The sequence below is a fragment of the Hipposideros armiger genome, unplaced genomic scaffold, assembly GCF_001890085.2.
Source record: "Hipposideros armiger isolate ML-2016 unplaced genomic scaffold, ASM189008v1 scaffold_689, whole genome shotgun sequence".
NCBI classification, from domain to species: domain Eukaryota; kingdom Metazoa; phylum Chordata; class Mammalia; order Chiroptera; family Hipposideridae; genus Hipposideros; species Hipposideros armiger.
The window spans coordinates 583,642-601,083 of record NW_017732039.1 but is presented as its reverse complement, the minus strand read 5'-3'; the positions used below and the strand labels follow the sequence as shown (position 1 = coordinate 601,083).

General features: G+C 41.7%; 1 protein-coding gene across 8 annotated transcripts in view; it reads left to right on the top strand.

Annotated features, from left to right (window-relative positions):
• SYTL4 (synaptotagmin like 4) overlaps positions 1-16,012 on the top strand; it is a 62,608-nt gene extending 46,596 nt beyond the window's left edge. For all 8 annotated transcript variants that reach the window (XM_019626788.1, XM_019626787.1, XM_019626786.1 and 5 more), the window contains 10 exons: positions 317-407; positions 522-625; positions 1,124-1,222; positions 2,324-2,502; positions 2,798-2,900; positions 3,445-3,606; positions 8,508-8,616; positions 10,414-10,513; positions 11,271-11,479; positions 14,346-16,012. In XM_019626788.1, the coding sequence (XP_019482333.1) occupies positions 317-407; positions 522-625; positions 1,124-1,222; positions 2,324-2,502; positions 2,798-2,900; positions 3,445-3,606; positions 8,508-8,616; positions 10,414-10,513; positions 11,271-11,479; positions 14,346-14,494 (1,305 nt within the window). In that variant the 3' untranslated portion in view covers positions 14,495-16,012. The remainder of the gene's footprint in view (positions 1-316; positions 408-521; positions 626-1,123; positions 1,223-2,323; positions 2,503-2,797; positions 2,901-3,444; positions 3,607-8,507; positions 8,617-10,413; positions 10,514-11,270; positions 11,480-14,345) is intronic.
• The last annotated feature ends 1,430 nt before the right edge of the window (positions 16,013-17,442 follow it).

Genomic DNA, 17,442 nt, shown 5'->3' with positions numbered 1-17,442 from the left:
CTCTCTCTCTCTCTCTCTCTCTCTCTCTCTCTCTCACTCTGTCTCTGTCTCTCTCTCTCTCTCTTTGAATTCCAATCAAGAATTCAACTAAACAAATTTTAGTTCAGATTCACTTGGGAGCATTTGCTATAAGGTTTTGGTTAAAATGTGAGAAAATCGGTTTTGGACTACTTCCTAGTATTAAATTAAATTCCTAAGATTAATCTTTCCTTTAAGGTTGTTATAGTTTAGTGTAAGTCTGAACCTTATTCTTCTTGAGGCTAGCCTTCCTTATTCCATCTTTCCACTTACCCAACAGTCCTTTTCCATTTCCTAGGAAACTCAGTCTGGGGGTCAAAATGTGGTATCTATTGATGAGGGTGAAATGATATTCAAGAAGAACACCAGAAAATTCCTCAGGCCTTCAGGTAGCTGTTTTCCTATTATGGCCTTTTGAAATTGAAGTTCTGAATACCCTTGATGGGTTCTTGGTATGGAGAAGAGTAGTCTCTTTTGATTTGGGTTTTTGGTCTTCCACTCAGAATACACTAAATCTGTGATTGATCTTCGCCCGGAAGATGTGGGGCATGAAAGTGGCTCCTTAGGAGACAGAAGCAAATCTGTCCCAGGCCTCAGTGTGGATATGGTAAGTACCCTTGTATTTCACTTGGTCACTATGTGCAATTTTATATATTTAGAGTTGACTTTAGTACCTGAGACTCCTCAATCAACTTGTTTAATACTTTAGGAAAAGGTAACATGAATCTTGATTCACCTAAATTTCTAAGTAAATCTGGTTGCTAAATTGCTTAAAGAAAAAGATTGTCTTCACTGTCTCTTATGTTCTAATACATTGCTTGATATATAGTTGGGGCTCAAATAAATTATTTGGATTAAAATGTAAAGGGATGCCTGGCTTGGGGCAGTCAAATGGGAAAGAGCTATTCTTTGATATTTGAGAAAGATGGTTGGAATATAGGTTGGAAGCCTGATACGCAGGGACATAAAACTAAGAATACATGAGTACATGTGCACATGACACCTCAGAGCTTAGCAACCATTACGGCTCCTACTAAAGGAAGGATATTAGTCTTTGAACTTTTTCTTATTTTTATTAACTTTGAATCTCTATTTGTTCTTCCAGGAAGAGGAAGAGGAGGAGGAGGAAGAAGACATTGACCACCTGGTGAAGTTGCATCGCCAAAAGCTAGCCAGAAGCAGCTTGCGAAGTGGCTCCTCCATGGTAAGTTCTATTAGTTTTGTAGCTATAGATATGTTGGGGTGTATCAGAAAGGAAGGAAGTGCGTCCCTGGAGCAGGGCCAGTAGCTGGGGAAATCATCCTACTCACTACTTCCAGGTCAATGAGATGCGTTTGTTCCTATCCTCAATTTAGATTGTAGTTGCCTAGTGCACTGTGAGGTGACTTACTCAGCCTCTGCCCTAGAGAGTCTAATTAGGGCTAGAGACATGCTTTCTCAGTTTTGTGAACAGTAACCCGTGACTTCTCCCCTAAAGAGTTTATCCAGGCCATGAAGTCAGCAAGATCAGATTTCTTCATCAGAGCCCACCCCAAATCTCACATTCAAGGACAGTGAGTGTCATGAGAAGGGCCCCAGCAGGATTAATTGGCATCAGGGCATGATTAAAGAGCATCAGTACTAATCAGAATCATGAAGTTAAAGGGACACTTAAGAATCAGGGCCTAGTTATGTCATAAGTGTGAAGATTGATGTTTAGGGGGAACAAGAGTCAGGAACCAGGTTGATTAGAGTTTGTTCCCACCCCCACACAGGAAGAGAATGACAGGCTTGCAGGGCTGATCACTACCCAAGAGGAAGATGTCTTTTTACCTCTGCTGGGGTTCCCCCTCCCCCTTCTGACCCATTTACTTCTCTCCATAGGTCTTGATAGGGATCAGGTGGATAAAAGAACTGCACAGATAATCAAGGCACCTTGTGTTAATTAGTAACTGTCCGCTTCTAGCCAGCGTTTTAGCACATATAACATACACCAAAAATGGACTTAGGTCTGCCTCACCGCTACTCTTTGCTCGCCTTCTGGGGCAGGTGAAAATTAACAATAAAATGTGTCAAAAGAGGGGAAGAGGAGAAGCTAAGAGCCTGGTTGATCCATGAGCTGATTTATTACCCTGAACAATTGTGAGCGTGCTACTTGCTGTCTCTTATACTCTGGGTACCGAATTGTTGGCAGTACTGGCTTGTTGCAGGGGCTTCTGAAACTTTTGTTTTCCTCAGTGACTGTGGCTTTATCATGAGGAAAGATGTGAGCAATGTGGGCGGGGGAGTATGCCCTTGCCAGATGTGTGTGGGTCTTTATCTTCAGAGTACAATTGGCAGCATGATGAGCATCTATAGCGAAGCTGGTGATTTTGGGAACATCTTTGTGACTGGCAAGATTGCTTTTTCCCTGAAGTATGAGCAGCAGACACAGACTCTGGTCATCCATGTGAAGGAGTGCCACCAGCTGGCCTATGCTGATGAAGCCAAGAAGCGCTCTAATCCGTGAGTGTTTCTGGAACCTGACTCATGCGCTGAGATGTGAGCTCAGACCCTGGCATCAATCGGGGCACTCTTGAACCGAGGTTATTGTTTCCTGGGCAGAGAGAGTGGTGTGATTGAGAATGGTTAGGGGAAGTGTGGGAAAGGGACCGGGACTGGGAAGATGCAAGAATGGCGTCTCTAAGAGGGCTCGATGTGACATTTTCATTTCATCATGGCTTATAGAGAGAGAGAGCAGGGAAGTGAAGAATGGGTTGAGAAAGACAGTGAATGACTCAGTACTCTTCTTGGTTTATAGATATGTGAAGACTTATCTTCTACCTGACAAGTCCCGGCAAGGAAAAAGAAAAACCAGCATCAAGCGGGACACCATCAATCCACTATATGATGAGATCTTCAGAGTAAGTATCTAAGACCCTGAGGGAAGGATAACTTATTCTCTTGAGCGCTAAGCTGTAGCTATTCCTCGGATATATGGCTGGTTGACATGGCTTTGAGTGGCCATGTCTGTGTCTGAGGATATACTATGGGAATCTGTTCACATCTTGACATCCCAGAGAAGAGAACAGGGTGATCTGCCTCTCTTGTTGTGAAGTTGGAGATACACATGGCCACAAATCTCAGTTTAAAACGTCATTTGGGGTCAGGATTACCCGTGGCAGGTTTTTTTTGGGGGGCTGGGGTGGGGTGGGGGAGGCAGTGTTCCAGTGTTCTCTTACCCACTCAAGGAAAAATTAATTTCCAGGTCCTCCCATTGAATGTGATAGGTTTTTGTGAAATGGGGTAAATGAAGGCTTTGAATGAGGAAACACAAAGTGTTTAGGGCCTAGAGAGCTTTGATATTCAGGACTATGCACTTTGGATATGGTTGCTCAGATTTTGGAATAATCTTTGCTGAGGAATTATCAATAACTAATCATCTTGGGCTTCTCTTTTCTTTCACAGTATGAGATCCCAGAATCTCTCCTGGACCAGAGGACATTGCAGTTCTCGGTTTGGCATCATGGTCGTTTTGGCAGGAACACTTTCCTTGGAGAGGCAGAGGTCCAGATGGATTCCTGGAAGCTTGATAAGAAACTGGATCATTGCCTTCCTTTGCATGGAAAGGTAGTCAACAACCCACGTAGTTTGGATCTGAGGTAGAATTGTTCGCAGTGACCTCTGCTGGTACATGTTGGTAGCGTCTTTCAATGTAGTCTTCTGTAGAGTTGTAGCGCACCCTGCTGGGGTTGCTGAGTTTGACAGTAATCTCATGTGCATCTGTATGTTAAGTGTGAGTAATCTCTTCTGCCTAAGCCAGGCAAAGGATAAAGCCATAGTTTTCCTTTGAACAGCCTTTCATATGTGTGCCAAGCATGGCCTCCGAGCCTTCCAGAGTCTGGGCAAATCCTGACATCCTAACTTGCACCTCTTCTCCAAGCTAACCTTTTAGGTGCATCCTAATCTTCATTCATTTTCCAAGCCAACATTTTCACTAAAGAAGTGAGAAGTGAAGCAATTCATGGAGTTTGAATTTCTGTGCTCTTCATCACACAAGCTAGGGAAATGGAGATGGCACCTCAGGTGAGATTGTAGCAGTGTGCATACTAGTGCCTGGGGTCTGAGTGCAGACCTGGATTTGAATCCTGGCAAACAACAGGCGCAAAGACTTACTTAGGTAAGTCACCTAACTTCTGTGAGCCTTAGTTTCTTCACCTATAAAATAGGAGATGATAATACTACTCCTCTTTTGCAGGATGATATGCAAAGTACCAATTAGTGCCTGGCACATAAAGGACATTCAATAGGTTACTATCGTTCTGGTTAAGATGAAGTTGCTAAAACAGACTTCTTGATGATCAGAATTGTTCAATGGCAAGGTTCTTCTGTAAAAAATCTTTTACACTAGCATTTTTATTTTTAATTTTTAAAAATTTATTTAAATTGAAGAGATAACATTGCATATTAACATAAAACGTATTTATACTAGCATTTTTAAATGCTAAAAATAATATGGTGCATAGAATATCTTTGAAAAGATAGACAAGAAACTAGTAGTAATGGCTGCCTCTAGGAAGAGAAACTGAAGTGGGAGGGCAGTTTAATTTTCTCTGTATGTCCTTTTATAATGTTTAAACTTTTTACCGTGTGCGTACGTGTGTGTGCATGTGTGTGTGTGTGTGTGTGTATACACACATACATACCAGGGGGTGCCAAAAAATGTACACAAGTAGACACTTTGGTCAACGTTGCTCAAGCAGTAGTTGGCAGTGATCAGAACTGTCTGGATACTGATGGTAACCACTTTGAGCATCTCTTGTAATTGCAGAAGTCAAACGTGACTTGTATTCATCTTTCGTTATCGGTATGTATTGAGTATTACAATTTTAATACAGTTTCCCTTTCTTAAAATGTGTATATGTTTTTGGCACCATATATATATATATATATGTTGCTTATTAAGGAAATTAAGAATAAAAGGATTTATATATACATGGTTCAAAATTAAAACAACATAGATGTGTACAAGGAGAAAAGTAAGTTCTATTCCCTAGAAATAACCACTGTTATCAACTACTTGGATATCTTTGTAGAAATTTCCTATTTAACAGCACAGATGTACACATATGGATTTATATTTTTTCTTTTTATACAAAATTATCATTATATATATATATATATATATATATATGTGGTTGTCGGAAAAGTCACGACGTATTTTTTTCTGTTTTTCGTTGCAAAAATGCGTCGTGACTTTTCCAACAACCATATCTCTCTCTCTCTCTCTCTCTCTCTCTCTCTCTCTCTCTCTCTCTCTATCTATCTATCTATATATATATAGTTTTTTAAAATTTAACAATTTATCATTTATCATGGACATTTTTCTATGCCACCCTTTACAGATCTCATTTTAGTTGCTGTATAGTATTCTTTTATGTACCTGTATTATAATTTATTTACCATTTCCCCACTGATGGGCATTTAAATTTAAATTGTTTGCTTCTTTTGCTGTTAAACCTATGCTATAATAGATGTTGACCTTCTTTTGAAAATGTAACTATAGGAGGAATTTCTGGTGCTTGAATTGCTGAGTCAAAGGAAATGTACATCCAGTATTTTGATAGCTACTGCTCTCCAAAAAATAGTAAAAACATTAAATCTGTCCCTTTAAATACTAATAAAAACAAGAAAGCAATTATTAAAAACTGTAGCATATTATTAGAAATTTAGAATTTCTTAAGCATTTGGCACACAGGTCATTTTCTCAGGGGCCTAGAGTTGATACTGGAAATGTTACTATAAATCATCATGAACTAATGCCAATAAAAATGTCTTACATCAAATGAAAAAGCTGCATCAAAATAGAGGTATTTGCTCTTTGCAAATATTTTGAGCCAGAATGAAATTATGCTACTGAAACAAATACACCAATTTTCACCTAAGGCTAACCTCTAATTCTTAAAGAGTCCACTGAAGTTCAGAATCTAGAAATTAAAATTTTGTAGACATTTGATAACATAAAGACCACTTCAGTATTATGTATCTATTTTAAATAAATGTAGAATTTTAAACATTCTACATTTATTGTCTCAGATTTTTCTTTTTTTGCCCAGTAGTCCATTTGCCTCCCAGTCAGATTTATCCTCCTGGCATCTACCTCCCTATTCCTTTTTTTTTAAATTGAATTTATTGGGGTAATATTGGTTCATAACATTATATAAATTTCAAGTATACAACTTTAAAATACAACATCTCTGTACTCTATTGTGTGCTCACCACCTGAAGTCTAGTCTCCTTCTGTCACCTTGTATTTGACCCCCTTTACCCTCTTCGTCCTCCCCCTACCCCCATCCGCTCTGGTAATCACCATTACCTCCCTGTTCTTTTCTATCTGTCCCATACACTAAACTTTGTACATTCTGGGTATGTGGTACATTTTTTCAAGGTGGTGGGGATTATGCCATCCTGGTATTCATATGCTCAGTGGTGAGCACCTAGTTTAGAGGAGCCCCAGTGAACACAGGCAGGTGATAGGGCACCTCTAGTCTATACCAGCTCGTACTCTGGATACAACGCATAAAGAACAGAGCCATGCCAAGAGAGCCAATAGAGCGATGCAGTTCTGCCACCCACAGCCGAAGATGATAGGCCACTTACTGCTCATCCCAGACGTTCATTCATTCACTCTTGCATTCATTCAGTAAATATTTGTGGCACACCTACAGTGTGCCATCTATTTTGCTGTTAGGCATACTAAGATGAACAAAAATAGGCTTGATTCATATCCTCCTGGCATTTAGATTCTAGTGGTAGAGATAATCATTAATCAAAAGGAACATATATAAATGTAAAGAATTGTGGCATATTTAAATTCTTGTAACAGAGTTCCACCTAGCCCTCAAATCTTTGCAAGCTCTCTTTTAAAAAACACTTTTTTATCTTTGAAGATCATACAAGTGTACATGCCATTCTTATTAAAAAGACACTATAGACATATACAGAGTAAAACATGAAAGCCCCCTTTCTTTTCCCCATTCTATTCCCCTCCTTAGAAGAAGCAAGTGTTCAGTTAGTCTCTATCCTTATGGATTTTTCTATGCGGTATAGTATAGTGGTAAAACGCATGGACTCTGGAACCGGTCTGTCTGAATTTGAATCCTGCCTCTGCCAATTACTAACTGTGTTACCTTGGGCAACTTAACCTCTCTGTTCGTCTGTTCCATAGTCTGTTAAATGGGGATAATAGTATCTACCTCATATGAACTATCTTGAGTATTAAACAAAATGATATGCTTAAAGTACTTATAACAGTGCCTGGCACAAATTAAGTACTATTTAAGTGATAATGATAATAATCATTTACATACATTTATAGTCACATATACAAATATGAATATATTTTAATATATGAGGTTGGACACTTAAGTTCGCAAACTCATCCTAGAAAAAGTTTTACATACCTCATTGCTGAATATCACTATGGTTACCTTTGAAGTATTCCCCTTGGGAAGCTATGCATTGATGCCCACGTCTAGTCCACCCTTCAAAGCAATTTTGGAATTCTTTTTCTGGAATGGCCATCAGAGCTATCATCGTATTACCCTTAATGTCCTGAATGTCATCAAAATGTCTTCCTTTCAATATTTCCTTGATCTTCAGGTAAAGAAAGAAGTCATTGGGGGCCAGATCAGGTGAGTATGGAGGGTATTCCAATACAGTTATTTGTTTACTGGCTAAAAACTCCCTCACAGACAGTGCCGTGTGAGCTGGTACATTGTTGTGATGCAAGAGCCATGAATTGTTGGCAAAAATTTCAGGTAGTTTTCATCTGACTTTTTCACGCAGCCTTTTTAGCACTTCCAAATAGGAAATTTGATTAACTGTTTGTCCAGTTGGTACAAATTCATAATAAATAATTCCCTCTGATATCAAAACAGTTAGCAACATTCTTGCAACAAGTTTGTGAGCTTAATTGTCATACCTCATAAGTGGGATACTCTTTCTGTGTCTTGCTTTGGTGACTTAACAGTACATCTTGGCTATCTTTCCATGTCAGCCTATACAGAGTCACTGCATTCTTTGATGACTGCATACCATATGCCATATGAAGGCATTAAAATCACTCACTTAACCTTTCCTATATTGATTGACATGTGGATTGTTACCACTTTTTGGCAATTACTTACAATGCTGGTAGCAAGATCCTTTATCATGGTGTCAATCCCCTGTGAGTTTGTGTGGCAACCTTGCTGGAAGACCTATGAGGGTATTTGGAATCTAGTAACCAAGTAGCAAAACAGTGGGCATTGCAGAAGGCTTTTTGTTAGATCTTCTGCATCTCCTTCTGAAGAAACTGCCTTAGAAACCTGTGGCGGCCATGGCCTAAGCACCCTGGATTGTATTCATAAGGAGAAGGATCCTCATGTTGTGAAGCTGTTGTTGAGGGTAATTTTAGAATCTCCTCAGCAAGAGGTCCCCACAACTCCTGAGAAGCCCAGCTTGACCTGTTGGGTTTCCCTGTGTTTCAGATCAGTGCTGAGTCCCCGACTGGCTTGCTATCACACAAAGGCGAGTTGGTGGTTTCATTGAAATACATCCCAGCCTCCAAACTCCCTGTTGGAGGTGACCGGAAAAAGAGTGAGTTTTCTGCGGGGCCCTGGATTTAGCCCTTATATTCTGCACAGGATCTGTGTGAGGTGGTGCTGGCTAGTGGGTAGCACTGTTGGAGAGACCAGATTGAGATGAGCCTGGAATCATCTTTTAGGGAAGTATCCTTTGCTTACTAAGTAAGCCGTTTCTGCATTTTTTCAACCAGAAGGGAATGCTATAGGGTTGTCATTCCATTATTTTAGGCCATTAAACATGACTTGGTCTTGGTTCAGCTGTGGCAAGCTTCTAAGAGGGCAGAACAGAGAAGAAACTTTGGGGATGAGAAAACGTGGTTTGGACAGGATGGCAGTGTAAGGGACAGGAAGTTGAAGGCTGAGGAAGAGGCACTGTGGTATTGACTCTGGATATGTAGATGAATAAGAGATGACATCTATCCTTGCTTGAGGAGCTTCGTTTAGCAAGAAAGACAGTCATGTGCTGAAAGAACACAGATACAGGAGTGATGAATTCTTCCTGGTTACATTTGGGAGCGCATTAAAGAGGAAGTAATGATGAAACTGGACTTCACACTTGACCAGGCAAAAAAGAAAGAGGATGGTGTAAGAAAAGCATTTCCAGAAGATGTGATAGAATGAGCAAAGGTTTTTAAAAGGCACGATAAATGTGGGGTGTATGTGAGTGTGAGGGAGTGAACTCCTTATTTTGGGGGGGCTGGAGTTATGGTATGCAGATGTGGGAGTGGGATTGGAATTGTTCATGAGGCTGGAGCCTGACTGAAAAGGGCCTTGAATGTAATGGTAAGGAGTTGAACTTGATCCATTGGCAATGGGAAGCCAAGGTTCTTACAAAGATTCATGTAGCAAGGTCTAAGTATAGGATGTGGGGGATCAATGACATCCCTAAGGAGGTTGTGCAGAATGACTAGAGAAGAGAGGCAAGGATAGAACCATAGCAACGTTATAAAAAATGAAAAGAGGAAGAAAAGCCAGGGAGCTAGAGTGTTATCAGGAGAGAGCTTGAAGAAGGGAGCGGGGGTTGTCAACAGTATTGACATACTACTGGAAGGTCAGGCCCACTGAGGGACATGGCTCATGGGTGGTAGATTACATTTTCAGTGGATTCGATGAAGCAGAAACCAAATTTTACTAGAAACTAGGCTGAGTGAATGAGGCAAAGAAGTAGAGGTGTTGAGTGTGAACTCTTATTTTTTTGAGGATAATAGATGGTGAAAGAAAGGAGAGCCATGGAAAATAGCTTGGAAATGAGATAAGGTTGACAGGAGATTTTCTTTCTAAAAGATGTTTTCTAAAGGAGGGATGGGATTAGCATATATTTAGACTGAGAGGATGGGACCAGTGGAGAACAGATATTAAAAATGAGAGGTGGGGGTTGAAATTGATTATCTCCGATGAGTCCTGTGAAGTGAGGATGAGATCCAGAACACAAGTGGAGGAGTCCTTCTCTTTTTCTTGTTCATTCAACAAATATTAGAACCTTTATTTCTCTAAGCCTCAATTTTCTCATCTATAAACTGAGGACAATAATAGTATAGCTCTCATATGTTTGGAGAATGAAATGCTTAACGTAGAATCGGGCACATAGCTAGTTTTCAGTAAGCATGTATTGCTGTGGTTGTTATTAATTTAGCACCTATTGCTTACTGTCAGGCACTGTGCTAGGTACTGAGAATCCAAGCCAGCTGTGGTCCAGTTGTCATGGCGCTTGCTGCCTTCAGGAGCAAGGAAAGGAAGTGCTGTGTAGATAAAGCTTGAGAGAAATCTGGAGGTGTAGGGGCTCACTTGCTCTGGCTGACATCCCTTACAGGTAAAGGTGGGGAAGGGGGAGAGCTCCAGGTGTGGATCAAAGAAGCCAAGAACCTGACGGCTGCCAAATCAGGAGGGACCTCAGACAGCTTTGTCAAGGGGTGAGTCCCTGGATCAGCAGCACCAAACTAACCAGTTTCAGGACAAGAGAGCTAAGAGAGGAAACCCAATTTAACCTTTCTCTGTGGATATTATCCTTGCGTGTCCTACCACTTCCAGCGACCAACTTTGTTCCTGAAATTAGATAATGCCAGAACCTCCACCACCTTGTTTGCACTGGTCTGAGCTCAGTTTGGACTGGACTGCAGTGCTCATTGCCAAAGAGGAGAGTGGTGGACAGATAGGTCTGACTTTTCCTTTGTTATAGACTTATGCTCTTGATTGATCTTGAATAAAAACCTCTATCCTTTGCCTGTCAAGATGTGGAAACTCACAGCTCTGTTCCCCACAATATTTAAGCAATGCCAGCTTTCCCCAAAGTGTAGATCATCGCACTGACTTAACTTCTCTAGCAAATCATGTTTAGCTATGTCTAGTGTTACTACCTTTGGTTTTATGTAAAGAGGACCTTGCCCAATAGAAATGGAACCAAATATTTAAAACCCATTTTTGGTGGAGAATAAATAACAGCTCACATTATGTTAATTTGCTCTCCAGGTTGAATTAATTGTATGAGGTGAAGGATCTAGTAGCGGAAGCAGGAACTCTGCTTCAGCAGATTCAAGGGCAGGAGTGTGTGTACTAGGATCTGAGTATTGTCTCACCTCCCTGGGCTAGGCCTGTGGCAGGGGAAAAGGGAATTTAGATAGACAGTGCCAGCTTTGAGTGCGTTGTTGATTACTCCCTGCCCTCTGCCAGATACCTCCTTCCCATGAGGAACAAGGCCAGTAAGCGTAAAACTCCTGTGATGAAGAAGACCCTGAATCCCCACTACAACCATACATTTGTCTACAATGGAGTGAGGCTGGAAGATCTACAACACATGTGCCTGGAACTGACTGTGTGGGACCGGGAGCCCCTGGCCAGCAATGACTTCCTGGGAGGGGTCAGGCTGGGGGTTGGCACTGGTGAGAGCCTCTCCCCCTTCCTCGCTCTCTTAAAGGCCTCTTGTATTTGACTCCTAATATACCCACCCCCTTCTCTACAGAACTTCTCTATGACAGGAGTTGTCTTCTTTCCTTTGAGTTAGCATTCCATCAATATTTCCTGAGTACCTACTATGTACAGGCCTAGTGGAAGACTGAACGCATGCACTGTTATGTGTACACATAAATGTGACCCTGGCTGCCAGGAAAACCATCATCTTTCCACCAAAACAATCTGAAAACTTACCTTATCTGTACCTACAATTTCCATCTTCCATCCTGTTACAAAGAAAGAAGGGCCCTTTCTAACAAAGGCCAATCTCTTTCCAAGTATCCTCACCTTCTCAATGATCTCACTTCTGGCATCTCCTGTCTCTCTCTGCCTCCCTACTGGAGGTGAAAACACATATGCTCTGGTATTCCAGATCTTAAGAAACAGAAATAAACCTTCCCTTGATGCCACATCTCCCTTCGAATTTCTTAGAAAGAATGGTCTCCACTTCCTCGCCTCTCCTGTAGTTCTCAATCCACTGTGATCTGGCTTCTGTCCCACCACTCCCTGAGCAATTGCTCATGCCAAATTTTTGTTTACATCTTACAAGAATTTTCAATGCTATTTAACGTAACTGATCACTTCCTTTTTCTTGAAATACTTAGCTTTTATTGACACTACACTCTTTTTCTTTAGAAATTAAGTTATCTTTATTTTAGCCATCTTCACCTATATCTTAAATATTTAACCTTTTATGGGATGCTTTCCTCTTTACTTGGATAATTCCTTTTTTTAAAATTTTTTTATTAGTTTCAGGTGTACAAAACAATGCAATAGTTATACTTTTCACCCCTCACAAAGTGACAACCCCCTGCCCCAATCCACCCCCCCACGATATCATACATGTCTGTTACAATTCCATTGACTCCACTCCCCACACTAGACTCTACATTCATGACTATATATGTATATGTATATACACATATGCATACATATATACACACATAAAATTATAGTTGACATACAATGTTATTCAACTTCAGCTTCAGGTGTACAGTGCAGTGATCAAGCCTCTACACCATCCACGAAGTGGTCTCCCTAACAAGACGTGTCCATCCGACACCCTACAAAATATTTACAGCATTATTAATTATATTCTCCGAGCTGTCTTTCATATCCCCGTGGCAATATTGTGGTTACCAATTTGTGGTTTCTAATCCCTCACCTTCTCCCTCATCCCCACCCCCTCCCATCTAGCAACCCTCAGTTTTTCCTCTGTGTCTCTGAGACTATTTCTGTTTACTTTGCTTGTTCATTCAGTTTTTTAGATTCCACATATAAGTGAGATCATATGGTACCTGTCTTTCTCTGACTGACTTATTTCACTTAACATAATAGTCTCTAGGCCCATCCATATCATTGCAAATGGTGACACTACACTCTTGATTCCCTTTTAACTCACTGCTCACCTTCTCAGTTTTCTTGATGGGTTTCTCATTCTATACCCAAACTCTGAGTGTTGGTGCTTTTCAAGATTTCCTTTTCTTTCCGCTCTCTAGTCTCTGCATTCCTGTGGCCTTAAATAATACTTGTATATTAATAACTCCCACAAGGCATTTAACACAAAGCATCTAGGATGATGGTTTTACCAGTGTAAGCCAGTTCATGTCAGTCGCCTGCTTAAAACCCTTCAGTGGCTTCCTGTTGTACTTAGAAAACAATCCAAAGTTCTCAGCGTGCCTACAGGCCCCATATGATTTAGACCTTCTCTGTTCCTTTATGATCCACCGTGTATCACTTATCTGCTTGCTCACTGTGCTCAAACCACAGTGATTTTCTTTCTCCTCTCCAAATATAGCAAGCTTATTCCCACTTCTTAACCTCGGCAATTAGTTTTCCCCCATCTGGAAAGGCTGGCTCTTCCCATCCTTCAGATCTTGACTCAAATGTCTCCTCAGAGAGGCCCTCAGACCACTCCATCTAAAGGATCTAGGCACTCCAAATCACCTCGTTGGTTAACTTCATGATATTTACCCCATTATTTGAATTACTCTTGTTGATTTACTTGTATATTTTCTGTCTTCCTTGTTCAAATGGAAGCTGCCTGTGGGCAGGACGTTTTCTGTTGTTTTTTTTTAAAGTTTTTTTTTTAATTGGGGAACAGTGTGTTTTTCCAGGACCCATCAGCTCCAAGTCAAGTAGTTGTTTCAATCTAGTTGTGGAGGGCACTACTCAGTGGCCCATGTGGAAATCGAACCGGCAACCTTGGCGTTATGAGCACTGAGCTGTAACCAACTGAGCTGACCAGCTGCCACAGGACGTTTTCTGTTTTGTTTACAGCTGTATTCCCAGAGCCTGGGAGAGTACTGGCACACAGTAGGCACTTAATAAATGTTCCTTGAATGAATAAATATACAAGAGAATAGGAATGAGGCCACATACAATCCTAACTTAAGGCCCGGAGTCTGAAGCTGGAGAAAACAGTGTTCAGCTTCTTCAGTTTTGTGTTTGTTTGTTTTTTTAATTAAGTCAAGTTGACCATAACGGAAGGGCAGTAGCTCTGGCATGAAGTGTCAGACACCAGAGCTCCACACCAACCTCAGAATAAGAGGCCTCTAGCTACTGTGTGCTGTTTGGGGTCCCATTTCATCACCCTGAAGCCTCTTTATAGAGTCTCAGGAGCACAGAAATAGTGCAGGATCATTAAGGAACAGTTTCCAGACTGCTGTCCCCATCAGCCCATGTTCATAGCACACTGTCTTTTTGGGGGGCTGCTACCATTGCTGTATAACCCATCTTTCCTGGTGGACTGAGGACTGGGGCCCTTGTTCAGCCTGCTCTGGTGTTTCTCCTCAGGAATCAGTAATGGGGAAGTGGTGGACTGGATGGACTCGACCGGGGAAGAAGTGAGCCTGTGGCAGAAGATGCGTCAGTACCCGGGCTCTTGGGCGGAAGGGAGTCTCCAGCTCCGTTCCTCGATGGCCAAGCAGAAGCTGGGCTTATGAGTGCCTGCCCTTCTCTGTGGGCCGAGCCCTGGCCAGGGAGAATCAGAGGAAGCGAAGAAACCAAGAGCAAAGATTTCTAATTTAATGTGTGTGTGTTATGTATGTGTGTGTACAAGCATGTCTTTTTACAAATCTCATTGTGCTAGAGTGTGTGCAGACTTGTTCCCCTTTCGAAAGTGGGCGCAAGAATTAGGGTCTCTTTAAAATGTTTTTATTTGTGCATAATCTAAGTATACTTTCAGAGTCCATTGTTTCTTATATCTTTCTGAGGTTTAATTAACTTATAAAATCTTTTTAAACAATGTTTTATCTCCCATCGTACTATCGTTGTTCCTACTCCCCCCCGGAAGCCCTGGCAACCTCTGGCATTAGTACCAATCTGTGTTTCAAGGTGTTCTTGGTCTGAGCCAAAGGCTCTGGGAAGCAGGGTTGGGTTACTAAAGAGGAGAAGAGGAGAGAGAGGTGAGTAGGCCCTCCCCTTCTTCTCTGATGTATGCTTTTAGCTCATTTTCTGCCTTGATACATTTCTAGAACTTTGCTTTTAACTTCTTTTGTTTTTAAGCAGCTTCCATCTTGCTTGGGTGTAGTGGTTTTCTCTGAAATGTTAAGACAATGCTTCAGTTTCTTCTGGTTCTACACATCTTCAATAGACCTTATAATGGAGCTGCTTTAGCAAAGCACTTTAATTAAATCATGGCCTTTCGATGGAGTCATGGACAAGCCCAGCAAGTGCTTCTTGGTGATCCCACAGGACCAGAGTGACTGAGGGTGAAGTGTCTTCCAGTCCGTTTTGAATTCTTTGCATTTAAACTGATACAGTAGTTGTTGGAGAGCTCCTCATTTCTCTAATGAAAGGCAAGACATCTTCACTCTCATCAGGTACCACATCTTTCTTAGCGTTTGTGTCCGCGCTATGTTACCACATAGACTATGGTCTGCATACCATGATGCCAGCCAGACTAGCCAAGTACTGTCTAAACTGGGCCAGTGTTTCTCCAGGTTGGGTACTGTTAGTGCTGTAAGAGAGTGTGTTCGGAGAATCTCCCAGTTACTTTGACTTCCTTCTTGAAGTGAGTTCAGTTCTTATTTTTTCTATTGTTTCCTAAACTTGACCTAGATATAACATGGGTGTGGTGTGTTGAGACCTTTCTAAGAAGGGTCTGGTGATCTAAGGTTCATTTTCTGAAACTCACTGTACCAAACTGACCCTTTTATTCTTCCAAGTCTATCTACACAAAGTCGTTTGTGAAAGGAGTCTCTGTGGGAGAAATCCCTTTCAGTCTGTTTGGCTCCTAGCTGACTCTCCTAGGAGGCCACTGGATTGAGGGCGGCTGGATGGTTTCTATTGTATGTGTGAATTGAATGGAAGAGTGTTGTTGTTTTTTTAAGAGTGTTTTTAAAAGGTTTATTTGGTGTGGATGGATATTGTAATGGAAGGCATAACTTGGGATCCTGGGCTGTAACTTGATCCTTTGTTCTCCACCCCCTGAAATCTGTGTGTTCTTCAATAAAGTGTTTTCACTTGTCAAGTGTTTGCATTTGTTAGTTCTATAGATGCGTTTGTCTCTGATGTCTGATTTACTGTTGTTGCTTTTCACGTGGCTTGAAAGTTAAGAACCAAAGTGACAAATGTCCTTCCCTACCCATCCTGTGCTGATTCAAAGACAATTTCCATTTCCACACATTGCTGCCTGATACCTCCACTGAGCTCTGATCCTTTGTGTTTGGTATCTAGGGAAAGAACTGAGAAGCCATCTTAAAAGTGGCACCACTTTTCTTTCCCTCTCTCGAGTACCAATGGAACTCCTCCTTTAGCTTTGTACCCCCCATCCCACCCCCCACTGAATATCTTGGGGAGTGGGCAGAGCGGGACACAGAGAAAAACAGAAACAGAGGTATGTACAGGGTTGGGATTGGGCTATCCCCTTTGGGTCTGGCAGTGGGCCCGAGTCTGCTGCTGTTTTCTTCCCCTACTTTAGGAGTTAATATTTCTTCAATCATTATCCAAAGAAGGTTACAGTAAAACTTTACCTAAAGAAAGTAAGATTGACTTGCCTTAACTACTTATTAAAATGAAACAAAACCAAAGCTTTTCAATATTTTTTAAGCTAGAGGAGCATTTATATGTGAGTCAGGCCCAGGTGGGAACTCTGTTCAGGAGGCAGTGGGCCTCCGCATGTTACCATTGGGCCTTTGACCTGCTCACATGCCCTGGCTTGCCACTTGGCAGTGTTAGTGATAAAGACAAGGAAGGGCATTCATCTTGCCTGACGTGTAATCTTTGCCTTTGGAACCACAGGCTCTCTCTGACCGGAGACTTCCCATATTAACTCATTGTATTTTATCTTCTGCCCATAACTTGCCTCCTGCCTTTCACGACTCTTCTATTTCCCTGGAAGGAAGAGAGAGAAAGGGACCTTTTTGCTCTAAGTTTGATAAGTTCCTCCATGTCCCACTCCACTCGGCAACTGCCTAACTTTTGATGTTGCATTTTAAAAATGAGATTTCCACTACCCCTGCCCCGGCCCCCTGTGGAAGCAGCTTCTCTCTGACTCACTACTATTCCTGTATGTTCTGAGCTCATGCTTCATGTCCCATTGCTCTGGCGTGGAAAGTGAATTGGATAGAATGTTTAGAACAGCACCTGGCATGTAGTGAGGGCTTGAGCATTATTAGGCGTGCCTCTCCACTCAGCCTGCTTCCTTCTCTCTGATTTTCCGCTGATGACCCCCTGGGTAGAGCAGAAGGAGAAAGGCTGCCGGGTCTTAACCACGACACTGGGTTTCATGAGTGTAGAACAGAAGTTGCTCAGCAGCACGGGGAAGAATGCTTTTCTTTCAAATACTGACGCACCACTGAGTGCGGCTGAAGCCAGAGCAGGGATCTGAGTGTGGCCCCACTTCCCAATAGCCCAGCCTCAAATTGACTTTCAGGCCTGGCCCTTAAGG